The sequence below is a fragment of the Cystoisospora suis genome (assembly GCF_002600585.1).
Source record: "Cystoisospora suis strain Wien I chromosome Unknown contig_3977, whole genome shotgun sequence".
Classification (NCBI taxonomy): Eukaryota; Apicomplexa; class Conoidasida; order Eucoccidiorida; family Sarcocystidae; genus Cystoisospora; species Cystoisospora suis.
The window spans coordinates 1-13,301 of NW_027156771.1; the positions used below are offsets into that span (position 1 = coordinate 1).

The 13,301-nt window shown below is 46.0% G+C and overlaps 2 protein-coding genes across 2 annotated transcripts; one reads left to right on the plus strand and one right to left on the minus strand.

Moving 5' to 3' along the window:
* Positions 1 to 32: 32 nt before the first annotated feature.
* On the minus strand, positions 33 to 7,289 carry CSUI_007525 (kelch repeat-containing protein). The gene is made up of 8 exons (XM_068067670.1): positions 6,477 to 7,289; positions 5,422 to 5,555; positions 4,452 to 4,610; positions 3,717 to 3,873; positions 2,638 to 2,711; positions 1,659 to 2,075; positions 1,081 to 1,186; positions 33 to 157 (listed from the first exon to the last, which is right to left on the minus strand). Exons 1-6 carry the CDS (start codon positions 6,645 to 6,647, stop codon positions 2,072 to 2,074), a joined length of 699 nt encoding a protein of 232 aa, XP_067920353.1. The 5' UTR covers positions 6,648 to 7,289; the 3' UTR covers positions 33 to 157; positions 1,081 to 1,186; positions 1,659 to 2,071.
* A 409-nt stretch (positions 7,290 to 7,698) lies between these two features.
* On the plus strand, positions 7,699 to 12,982 carry CSUI_007526 (mediator complex subunit med14; the record flags this gene model as incomplete). The annotated part of the gene is made up of 6 exons (XM_068067671.1): positions 7,699 to 8,403; positions 8,775 to 9,019; positions 9,224 to 10,006; positions 11,001 to 11,334; positions 12,244 to 12,409; positions 12,802 to 12,982. Coding segments are annotated over exons 3-6 (1,314 nt in total), but the record flags the coding sequence as incomplete, so codon positions are not given.
* Between the last annotated feature and the right edge of the window lie 319 nt (positions 12,983 to 13,301).

Consider the following 13,301-nt stretch of genomic DNA (forward strand, 5'->3'; position numbering starts at 1 on the left):
CTTTCTCCTTCTTCTTCTTCTTAGACTGACTTGCGTTCAAGATCGAAGGAATAGAGGTCATTGAAGAAGGTACTCTTTATCTTCACTTGGCCGTCGTCATCGTCGGCCACGCCTCCAAAGACGATCACAGAATTCCTATAAATGGCTCCAGACATACCTGAAGAAATGAAGAAGAAGAAGAGAGGCGGTCATCTCAAATCTCCTCTCCTTGGTATAGAAACTAAAGCTCTCACATCTGCATTTTGTGGAGAGTCTTTGGTCAGCTATGCATGTCTCTCGGCATAAGCACTAAGGACGACCGAAAGAAAGGAAGGTTGAACAGTTTCTTTTCTAAGTTTGAAAGAATGAGAAGAGAGTTTACGATGAAGAAGACCTTACATCGCCATGTTGGTTTATACGTGTGCTTGGAATGAAGCTAGTTTCTCTTCAAGCAGCTCTAAGAGGATCTTCTATGTCTTGAAAAGAAAATGGCATAGAGAAAAGGAGTCTGAAGCAAATAGCCAGCCTCTGAAGAACCGGCGAAGCTTAAACATCTAAAGAGAGAGGGGAGAGAGGGATAGGAGACACGATAATAACGAGCAGATGTTTTAAAGGGAGAAGAAAAAAGAGAGAAAGGTCTAGTTACACATGAGTATCTACTTGGAGTCCTTTTGTGTTGTAGCCGATGTGAAGAGATGTATGTACACCTTAGATCTATGGTATTAAACTGCCAAGGAGAAGACTCCTTCCATCAATAAGGAATCGCAAGAGGAAAGGTATAGTACATATGGGAGCAGTGTATATACATGTGTGTCTCGTGCAGACGTCTTCCTTATGAGCGTGGGACTGTCTCTCTTTCTCTATGTGTACGGATATTTCAGATGCGAATTGAGAAGAAGGCATGTCGGCGAGCCTAGTAAGAGTAGGGATACTATGGAGAGGGATAGATGATAAGGTTACTGAAGAATCAACTGATATAACACTCCTATTCCTTCTACTGGGGCAAAAGTAACAGACGGGAAAGAAGCGGGTGGCATAGGGAAGCATGAGTCTTTTCTATTTGGCTGCATTATCCTATGGAACTCTCGGCGGGGGACCTACCTGTCCGCATGCAAGGTACAGAGCCTGTATTGCGAATCTTCTCCCAGACAGGAACATCCTTTCGAGGGTCTTTCGTCAAAGGTTTAAGGTTGAGAATCCATGTATCCTGCAAGACACAATGTCTCGAGCATCCTGCAGTAGTCTTACCTGTCTATCTCTATACATGCAAAGACACCCCGGCCCCTAGCTATGCCTCCGCCTAGCTAACTAAGCCCGATACCACCGAGATCAACCCGCGCACGGGGGGTGCATGCAAAACGTGAAGGATCAGGGAAGTCCGAGTATCACACACGCATACTTGTATTGATATACATATATATATGTATACATACTACGAGGCACGGACATAGACAAGCGAATCTGAGAAAGGCTGTCTATCAGTGTGTCAATCCTCCTAATGAACTCACCCCCTACCTATGGCAGTACAACACACGCGCACAAGGATTCTTCTCGAACTTCTCAGAAGAGGATATGTATATGCTTGTGTATCATAGCATATAGAAACGACAGACTACAAAGCAACCGTCCTTCTTCTCCCTGCAGATTACACCCCTTCCTGCAAGCGCCTCTCGGCCTACCGTATAGGTCTTGCCTTGAACCTTCTTTGCAGTATCCTTGACCTTAGCAAATCCACCATGCATGAAGATAAAGTCCCCGGAAGGATAGGTGTGGAAGAGACAGCCAGATCGGGCACATGGGACGGCTGCATGCGGAGGGTATTCTATACGACGCCATCTACAGATATGAAGAAGTAGACATCAAGACACGATAGACACTCCCTCTTCTCCTCAATTCCATCTAGCTTCCTGTCTTTATCTTGTTTCTTTCTTTCATTCTAGGCTTCCTTGTGTATTCTCTCATTAAACAGCTTCAGTGCATGCAGTCGCGAAGCGGAGGTACACACGGAAATCAAAGTGCGTGCCTTCATTCACATAGACACCTAGCTAGCTAGACATATAGACACACACAGTCTAACGGGGTTCTAAGCTTCTCACGTCAAGTCATCACAGACCGGAGACTTGACACCTCTAAGAGAAAAGCAAGATGTCTTGATAAGGTAAACATCTCCTACTATGCTAAGAAGTCGATCTTATGACAGCACACCAGTCAGGCGCCTTGAGGAGTAGGCGCATGCTTCCCCAGTCCTATGGAGACAGAGACGGCGAGACCGACCCCGAACTGTTTCTGCTGCGATTCGATAGACACAACGAGAGCTCCACTTTGAAGCTGTCAGTATAAACGAAGAGTCGGGGGCATGACTGAATAGAAAGAGACGTCGCCTCGATCTTGGCATGACCCTCTTTTCTTCCCCCTCTCTTATTTGATCATCTTCTTAGAATGCGTGGAAGGTTATGTACACATACAGAGAGAGAGAGACTTGCAGAAATGATACCTAACACTGACATAGCAGACGAGACGAAAGGGCGACCGCGGATCTAGCCATACTATACTGGGTAGTAGAGGGGTGATGAGAGAGACAGAGAGAGATGCATTCGGATTGCAGCAGGAGAGAGTCTCCTCTCTCACTTGTTTTCGTTGAAGAAGTAAAGATAAAGATCGTTGAAGTAACGGGTCTCTCTGGTAGTGTCATGAAAGCCTCCAAAGAGAATGAGAAGGTTGCGCCATATAGCCTGAGCGATGGATGGTGAGACGCATACAGCCAATCACGCACAACTCAAGTGAAAAGATTACGGTCCGTAGGTCGTATAGATTACGGCTGCTGGCTAATGTGGAGTTCACCTTACTGTGGGGAAGACGAGAAAGGTCTCCACTATCTGTATTTCTATAGCAGGGCTCGATGGAGAATACAGATACAGAAAGAAGGATATATAGGCTTCTATTTCTGCTGTCGTCTACAGGCGCCTCCTCCCTCCTTATCTCATAGAGAGTGAAAAGAATTGATCATATCGTATAGATCTCTCTGTACTCACGCTTCAGTACGCACGGACAAGTGAACAGATATATCTATATTAACGGGGGAGTATCTATGGGTAAACTACATACGCTATCGATCTATCTAAATCTATCTATCTATCTATCTTGGATCTATCCATCTATCTTTAACCCTCTATCTAGGGCGGTCGCCTAGGATGACTTCTGATCTGTCGCCGTGCACTTCTCTAATTGCTTCAAGCGACTGGTTAGTAGGACACACACGAGTGCGCCCTATTTCGGGGAAGGAAGAATCCATACCAAACCATCAAACGCAGTACGTACACACATATATAGTCATACATACATACGTATATACGTATTCATACATATATACATATTCATACATGCATACATATATATTCAAGCAGACATACATACATATATATATTCGTACATACTCATACAAACATATACACACGCACATACCTCTTCATACGTACATATTCATGCATACACATACCCCTACACATCCATACATTTTCACCCCTGGATACATATTCATACAGACGTACACGAGCACACGGCGATATTCTTATATACATACGCATTGATACATACATACATGCATACATACATACATGGCCCTTGATCCCTGAGGACGCCTCCATCAGGTTCACACGTCCATACTTTAGTCAAGAGATTGTCTTTACGGTGTACATACACTCCAGCCATCCCCCCTCCCTACCCCGTTCCGAGCTTACAAGACGATGACCGCTGCGAGCATGAGGGACCTCATCGACATTGGCGACTTCGATCTTAGTCCATAGATTTGTTTTGAGAGAAAATTTCCAGAAGTCTTTGAAGTGAAAGAATTGATAGAACGTGCTGAACTCTCCACCGAAGATATAGACACAGTCACTGACAAAGACAGAGCAAGAAGAAGAACAGGAAACGTCGTCTCGTATCACGTTAATAATGCATATATAATATATATATATATAAATGGCAAGAAAACCTTGGGGAGGTGAAGGCTGTCCGTACCACAACTGTAGCTGCGCCATCTACGGAAGGAGCCTCGCCACATGGAGAAGAAAGGCCTATATACAGATGTTCACACACGGGAACGTAACTACACGTGATGTATATGTATATATGTATGCATATAGATGCTGGAGCAACGAAAAGGAAGTTGCAACATACATATATATGCCTCCCTCTCTTTCTGTATATACATCCATACATGAATATATATATATACATATAAGTGGGCAAATACTGCCTGGTGTATCCACCGTCACAGAGAGTGAAGTATCTCTCTACAAGATAGAAGAGAGAGGCTAAAAGCATCCCTCATCGACCTCCCATTCCTCTGTCGATCCAGAAGAGCGAGCTAGAGAGAGTGAGAGAAAGAAGGAAAGGACAGAAGAAAGAGAGAAAAAAAAGAAAGAAGAGGAACAAGGACCTTTCCATTCACACCTGTATGACGTTGATCTTACTTGTAGACAACTGCCTGATGACTGCAGCGAGCCTTGGGCGTAACCGGGGAGAGAATGTGTCTCCATTCATTCTTCTCAACATTCCATCTATGGAGATCCCCAAACACATGCACTCGCTGACCGTCGTATTTCTCCCCTCCGAACATGAGAATGTCTTTACTGAAAGGATAAGAAGAAAGTTGAGGAGAGGAAGAAAGAAAGGAAGAAGGACAGTTCAAGAAAGTGAAGGAGAGAAAGAAGGAAAGAAAGTTGGAGAGACGCGCGAAGAGGTATCAGCAGAAAACAGAAGAAGAAAGAAGGCCAGCATGAATACACAGAAAGGAGAGATGGAAGACGTAGAGAGACAGAGACCGAAGAGATGATGGAGACGTATGCTTGAAGCACATACTATTAGGCAGGAGGAGCTACGGCCAGCAGCATGTCTCTACAAACAAGAATGGGATGTACGTACACTTGAGTGAGTTGAATGCTAGACAAGCCGACATCTTCTAGTCGCGCCAGTTACATCTCTCTCTCACAGGCATACAGAAAGGAAGTGCATTCCAGAAGACCGCTAGCAGTCTCTTGATCGGGCTTGTCCTTCCCGGGTGAGAGTAGACACACCTCCCGAGAGTGTAGGAAATCCTACAGAAGAAGGTGAGCTAGGCTAGTTAGGAGATTCTATAGATAGAAAGAAAGACAGAGAAAGAGACAGAATGACTCCCCACTGTACACGCACGTCTTCCATTCAAAAAGAGATTGAGAGAAGGTTCCCCGCATCTATCTCTTCATAAAACCTCGATACTAACGGGAGGGCCGTGGAATTCCAAAAGACTAAGAAGATGTTGATCTACCCCTTGAACAGGCTTAAAGGAATTCTGGATCGATAAAGAATCCATTCAGACACATAAGATTCGTTGAGAGAGAAGAAGAAACTACACGTCACGAACATGAGAGTCTAGATATAACCTGCCCGGGGTGACTGGCTTACTTGGGAAGAAGCGTGAAAGATGTATGAGACCGTGGAGGTGGAGGCGCAGGGAGGACGGTTGTGACCGCAGCTTTCAGAGCTTCTCCTTCTTGATCTAAGCGTTTGAGAAGTTCTTCGATATCTTCTTCGTCATCCTGAAGAAGAAGGAACAGAAGAAGGAGAAAAGAAGAAACGGTCTTTGCTGGGTCAGCACGGGCTGCCGAGAAGCTTTCTTAAGAGATTGGAGAAGGAAGTAGACAGACAAGAAAGAGACGGAAACGACCGGGGAGGCGGGGGTGTAAAGAAGAGGGCTAGGGTGCTGATGATCTATGAAGAAACATAAGAGGAAGAGAAGAAGAAGAAAGAGAGCGCACGAAGAGGAAGGTAGATCACTTCTTTCCTTAACAGGCACGGAGGAGGGAGACGCGAGGTGGATAGTACATATCGACCGTACAAGGAAAGAAGAAGAAGATATGAATGACATGAAGTGCATGCAGATGGAGAAGCAAGAGAAACAATCTAAAGATAGGGATCGGAAGCCTTATCAACGGAGAAAACACTCCTGTCGTGAACAGAGTTGCGCGACTAGAGAACAACGGTATTACACTTCAGGATCCACAGATACAGGCAGATATACATATCTACCTATCTATGTATTTACATATATATATATATACTTGTATGTTCTGGAATGCGCAGATAGGGATATTCGTTACGTGGATATATATATATATATACATATATATATATATATATACGTAGTATATCAGCATGTATATACGGATGCATGTATACGGGATATAATTGTTTCTATGTATATATTCAAAGATATAAAGACATAGGGTAGGGCACACATAGATGTACACATCTATATAGAACGTATAGATAGTGATATAGGCGTACATATACCGCACACGTACGTGTATATATATTCAGATATATTGTATAGACAAAGCTATAGATACAGGCAGATATATAACGCCCATATACATATGTATATATATATATATATATACTATACAACGACCTGTACGGTGTTGTGTAGAAAGCTAAAGCCGAGGGAGCTTGGCCCTTACCCCGCGATCATGTAAGCCTTCTTTTTTCTTTCTTTCTTTCATTCTCTTCTGATTGGCTTTCTGTTCTTGACGCTTGCGCTTCTGTTCTTTAGCAAGAGCCTTGCCGTTCTTCTTCCCTCCCCCCCCTCCTTCTCCTCCCCCCTCCTGTTTCTTTCCTTTCTTCTTACCCATTGTCTTCACTGATGAGCTGTATGTACACTCCAAACCAAACAGGAGCTTGAACGACTGTGAAAGAAAACCTGCCTTTTCTTAGTTTGTATCTCTTCAAATCGACGGAAAGTAGACTTGTTAAAGAAGAGAGTCGCTCTAGGGACACGACAGAGGTATCAAATCTCTACAAGACAAGAGCATCGAAAGACAGTTGATACACAGCTCCGTCCTATCTATCTATCTCTTTATCCATCTCTCTGTAGCTTCGCAGCAGTCGCGTGTCCCCCGCCGTTAGAGTAGAGACAACAGAGCAGGGCTGTCGACTTCGGGAGATGCAGAGAACGGAACAGAGCTCTCTCTTGAAGAATGCTCCATGAAAAGAGCGCGATAGCTGAGCTTGCATCTAGAGAGCGAAGGAAGAACACATACAGATGAAGAGAGAAGAAAGGAGAAGAAAGGCAGCGGGGAAAAGAACAGCCAGCATGCAGCAAGGAGCTCGGACGCATCGAGAGAAGCCGCACTCGACAAGCACACACTGACGAAGAGAAAATGCAAAACAAGAGAGGAGTCAAGAGGGCAGGCAAAATAGACCTCAGAGCGGACGCGGAAACGGAATGCTCCAGACACAATCGAAGGAGACCGAAGATTTGCTCTTTTTCTCTCTCTTTCTCTCTGTCGATGCTGACTGTGTTAGGGAAGAAGCTCAAGGCACGACTCACATTGGGCTGCATGCATCGGCGCGATGACAGCTGTTTCTTTGCTCGTTTCGATGCTGGTCTTTTTGAGAAACATCTCACCTTGCAGACCGGTTTATCTTTATCAGTGCATGCATCGAGAAGGCGGTGAGTTTGTAGAAGCGTTTTGTCGAGTGTGTCCCAGGAGGAATGCCGTCGTTTCTTCATAGACCATTCCCTATATAGAGTGAGCTTCCTGCCTTTATGGAGAATGATGACGGCGCAGGCGCCCTCTTTGATAAGTTTGTTTGTACATACACCCCAGGAGTGGTCGTGAGGTCCCTTCTTGAGAGAGAAAGAGACAAAAAAGCGAGGTGATCTATGGTTCAGGATGAGTACGAAGGAGATAGCAGCGACAGGAGAGCAGAGGGACTAAGGGAGGGGGGGGATGGGATGCAAACATCCCCCGTGGAGGATGGATGGATGGAAGTGTCTTGTGTCTCTTGCTTCTGGAGATGTATTTGTGAACTGCCCTTTATTTCCTTCTCTTCTTTTCTTCTCATGTTCTTAAGAAGCTCGTCTATCACAAGGAGAGAAAGATCTCTTGGACTCTTGGAGGGGGGAGCAGCTGTGAGGCTGGTTGCTGTTACCTCCTCCCATCTTTCATCCACCCCGGGTGTATGTACACCTCAGCTCTTCGCCATCGCTTGTCCACGTCAAGTCCCTGTGTGGCACGGAACTCAATGCCTCCCTAGGTAGTGATGAATGAATGGACGGATTTTCTCCCCGTTCATCTCTCGGGTAGAACTCATCTCTTTCAGAGAGCCTCTTTCTTTCCCCTCGTGCACTTCTATTTCCTGCCGTCAGATTTCGATCATTCCACAGCGCACCGAGTTCTTGCGACACCCCCTGTCGTTTCCTTCTTGTTCTTCTCCACGGTCCTTAAAAAAAAAACAGTCACTGTACGTCTTCCCCTCAATAGATCCATCTCATCTCTCCTCCTGTATTTCTACTTCGTTATGAAGATCTCGTCAGTTCACGACCTTATCCTGTCCAGGGGTGCCGAATTCCCCCATTGAAGAAAGGCCGAAGAGATGATAGAGGCAAGCTAAGGACAAGCTCGCGGCTTTCTCATGATCTCACCTCTCATGCCTTTTTCTTCCTCCCTCTCTTGTTCTCTTCTCCGCCTCTGGGTCTTTCGTTTGCACATATTAGTGACATGCTTTCGTTCATTCTATCTCGTAGATTCTCTTTTCGTAGTAGAAGAGCGTCAGACACCTCTCACAACTCCATAGGTATTTAGACGGCTCCTCAGCAGCCCCCCTTGGGAGTGATGGATTAGATCGGTAGTAGACACAGTCCACTCTGGTAGAAACAGATACAGAGAGAGAGAGATATAGGTCTGTCGAGAGACCGATACATGTCCGGTAAAGACTTTCTTCTATTCTCCATGCTTTCTCGCTCTTTTCCTTAGCACTGTCGATCAACTCTTCTTCTTATTTGACTTTCCTTGTATCGTTTCTTTTCTCTCTTCGCGTCTCCAAGACGCAACAGCAGGAGACTTCTTCTTTCTCTTCTGCTCCTCCTGCCCCGTCGTCATCTTTCACACCTATACGCCCCCCAGGAGGGGGAGGAGGTCGAGGTGTCTCTTCTTTTGCTTCGTTTTCATCTCAGTCTGTCTCTACGTTTCCTCCTCCTCCTCCTCCTCAGACGCCTATTGTGTCTACCCCTAACACCATGGCCACCCTACCATCTAGAGATCAACCCAGTGGGTTCCCTTCTTCTTCTCTTACCCCTGGTCCTTCTTCTTCATCGTCTTTTCCTCATGCCTCTTCGTTTGCTCCTAATTCTACACCTACCCAGTCACCTTCTCTTCCTTCTTCTTCTTCTTCATCTTTTCTCCCTTATGCGATGTCTACTCAGCCGCAGAATCGCCCACCTACTGTTGACCCTGCCTCTCTGCAGTCTGCCTCATCGCATCTCCCCGTTTACGCTTCTTCTTCTCCTCCTCCTCCTTCCTCTTCTTTCTTTCATCCTCAGCAGCAACTTCCTCCTCTACAGCAACCTGCCAATATGCAGAACGTCGCACCCTTTCCAGGTCAAGAAGTCTCTCCACCCTCGATGTCCGTTCCTCCCCCCTCTTCTTCCTGTCTCTCTCCTCTTCCACCTCTTCTTGCCAGTCCTTCACAGTACTATCCTAAGAACACCTTCACCCCAGACTTCCACGAGACACGCGGCCAGCCTCTTCAACCTCTTCTTCTCCTAGCAGTCCAGCGATGCCTTCGAGATCTCCGCACATGCAGCCGAGTCGCGCATGCACAGATGCTTCGCTTTCGACAACTTGAAGAAGAACAGCAACGCCAGAAGAAACGCCAAGCAGGAGGAAGTGAAGGAGATACAAGTGGGGGTGCTACCGCCCCGACTGCCTCCTCGTCCTCCTCATCTTCAGGCTCTATAGGAGGAGGTCTAGGAGGGTCCATATATGACGCTTCAAGTGAAGCTTCAGCAGCGCGTCGTACAGCTGCATGTATGTTAAGGACCGCGCTACTTCAGTATTGCAGACACAGCCGAGAGATTCTTCTTAAGCTCTATTTACTGGACGTGGGGTGGTACCAGCAACCCCACCATCATGTTGTAGAAGAACTTCTTCAAGAAATCGCTGATATGGACCAGCAGAAACAAAAAATACGTCAGGATGCTCTCATGGTGAGACACACAAAGGCGGGATACATGCAACATACATAACACATCTCTCCTGTACGAAACAAGGTGTCTTGACCTTCTCTTCTTTCTTTCTTTCTTGCTCCATTCCCGACATAAAACATGTAAAGACATATGGACGTAGGAAGACATCAAGAAGAAGTACGTCTTCTTTCTCTCTCTATATATATACATATATGTTATATAGGTATATGTTTACATATAGAGAGAAAGATAGAGAGAAAGAGATGCCGTACTCCTTCTTGACGTACCTTCATAAATATGCATGAAGAGCTATATTAGAGTGGTGGTCCTTCTGTAGAATAGACGTTGGAAGAAGTTGTAGACTAGACCTCAAGCGATTTGCTCTCCTCCTTCTTCATCTGTCGGCTAAATTCTTCTTAAGAGGTTATCTTTCTCTTCAAAGAAGTCAACTCTAAAGTGTTCTTATCGACACACAGATGCGCCATTTCCTGCTTTCTCTTCCGATCTACTCTGCTGCTCTGTCTTTCTCTTCTCCTTCGCATGCATATCGCAAACGTCTGCTAGTCTTACACTTGCGCTTGACTAGCTTGATGACAATGCTGCTGGCGACGATCATAACGCGGACCGGAGCTTAGCAACGGGGGAGAGAGACAAAGTGTGACTTCCTTAAGAGCATGTCTTCCTATATTTCTCATCCTCCTGGTCTGGTCGTGTTCCTATGGTATCCCTATTTACATATCTACACAGATACAAATCTTCTATATCTATGTCTATACACGTCTGTGTATGTATGTAAATGTATATCGATATGTGGAATGTTCTTGTTGTGCTTTTCTCGTCACTTCAGAGTGAGGGGAGGGCCCTCGTGCATGCTTCGATATATACTAGGGTGTCTCCCTTTCTTTCTGGTGTTCCTTAAGGCATCAAGTTGTAAGACCTCCATGTAGATTCATTCGTCTTCATCTGTTCTCTCCTTTCCGTCTTTCTTTCTTTCTTTCTTTCTTTTTCTCTTTAGTCTCAATGGCAACTCCAACAGGAGCTTCCTGCTTTGTTACCTCCGCCCCCTCTTATTGACGCAGCCGTCGATCTTCTCTCTACAGGCACGTATCGACGTCTTCCTCTTCAGTTACCTCAGCAACTTCTGGAGCAACCTGTCTCCGTAGCGGTTGTCTCGTCTCTGCGAGAGAAGAGAAGATACAACAACGCCAAGGCCCTAGAAGATGAAAAGGAGGATACCATCGATGGCGAAGAGAAGAAAGCAGAAGGAGAAAGAGAAGGACATCGTGCTTTTTCTTCTCCCTATTGGACCTCCCAGCTTGATGGTGTAGGTTTGGCCGAGAGTCAAGATGGTAAGAAGATTGAGCTCTTGCATGCATCTTATGAAAAGTCTCTCTTTATCTATCATCCATGTGACTGTCTATCTGTATACCCCCTACAAGGAGCGAATCAGTCTTCTGCAAGACCAAGCCCACGTGAAGGGAGGCATACCTCGTGAAGATGTGAAGGGAGGTGTTCTGTAGTAGAGGCAAACCAATCACATAACACTTGAGAGGAAAGGCGGGTGCGTGAAAGGACTATGAGAAGATCCATTGCTAGCTAGCTAGCTTTTTCCCAGACGATCTGCTTTTTCACGTGGATAGGGTATGGCTAGGATGAAGTCATCGAGAGGTCTCATCTGTTGAGAATGGAGAATGTGTCTAGCAGACATATTCCTCTTAATATAGGTGATGTGTGGTCCAGAGACACCGAACTTGGATAGCGACGCTGCGCCATGTACTCTTAAGGCCTTCTTCCGGCAGCTGGAGTTAGGGGGATGAAGATATGGAGGTGGTCGCCTGGAGAGAGAAGAGCAAGTGCATTATGTGGACGTGTTCCCTCGTATCATTCACTCGATGTCTTGTTGCAGTGCGAATCTGCTTGTATAGATAGGTAGCTAAGAATGAGTCGACACACGTGGATGCGATCGTGCTCTAGGACGTTACTAAATAGAGATACCTTCATCTCTTTTTGATCTATCTTTTATCTACTTCTCTATCTGTCTGTCTGTCTATTCATGAACACTATCTGTGTGGATAGACTGTATGGGTGGAGTGTGAATCATACTTCCTACGTCTCTATTCTCTCTAAGATGGGATACGACCTCTCCCCTTTATAGGTTTGTCTTTTTCTAGATATCTGTCGAGAACAGCATGGCGGAGAGAAGAATGAGAGAGAACGGAGGATGTGTCTCTATGGATGTTGCGAAATCATGCCTGTAGAAAACGCGAAAGAACTGCGGAGACGAGTCGTCGATGCCATTCTTCTTCGTCTTCACTTCTCTAAGATCCCTAAGCGCGAGGTGTCTATACGTTTGAAGCAAAATGCGCAGATCACCTTCTCCCTACCGAAAGAAATTACGGTCACAGCTGTCTCCGATCTACGCACGTAAGTCGTCTACGAGATGAATTTCTCTGTGTTACCTTCATCATATGAATAGGCGGTGATGGGGGGGGGTTATCGAGCTGTGTATAGTGCAGCATGCATGCGGTGTCCACTGCGTGTAAACATGAGAAAGCTTTTTCTTCATTGGCGCATGCAGAAATCTCTTATAGAAGGAGATCCCCCGATCATCATACGGTAGGTTACTATGGGGTGATGATTCTGCTGAAAGGAGGATCCTCCTGGCCGGTCGAGACAACGACGGCAGCAGTAGGAGCACCAGCAGCGATTTCTTCCATGCATGCACATGGCCTTTGTTTCTTCCTCATCATGAGTCATCTAGGTGAAGTCATTATTTGCACCTGTCTTGTTCTTCTTCTCTTTCCTTCATTTTTCAGACTCCAAGCTCTTAGTGTGGACTTGAATCTCCTCGAGGCCCATGGCTATGGTGTAGATGCCGCAGCCGCAGCTAGTCTCGCAGGCGGGGCTCCTGGGGCAGCAGGGGGAGGGGGACTAGGCCTCAGTTCCACATTCCTCTTTCAGCTACGTAGCCGTCTTGCCACCTCTTTCGAACTCACACAGGTTAGTTCGTCTGTACACAGGTTGTTTTTTCTTCTCATCAGTTCATAGACAGACATTTCTCTCGGGTTATCCCTTGTCCAAGGAGAAGGCTTTGAATTTCGCTTTTCGAGTTCCTTCTCTCGCTCGGCAAGGGGGTAGTGTCTCTTATTGGAGTGGTTCATCAACCAGGCACCACAAGACACCGAGTTAGCCAGCTAGCTAGAGGTCTGTGCTTATCTTCGGATCGAGCTAGCCAGCTAGCTAGATAGGTGAGTGTGCTTATCTTCGAATCGAGGACACCCGTACACCAGCACGGGGGAGGGTATGGAAAGGGGGG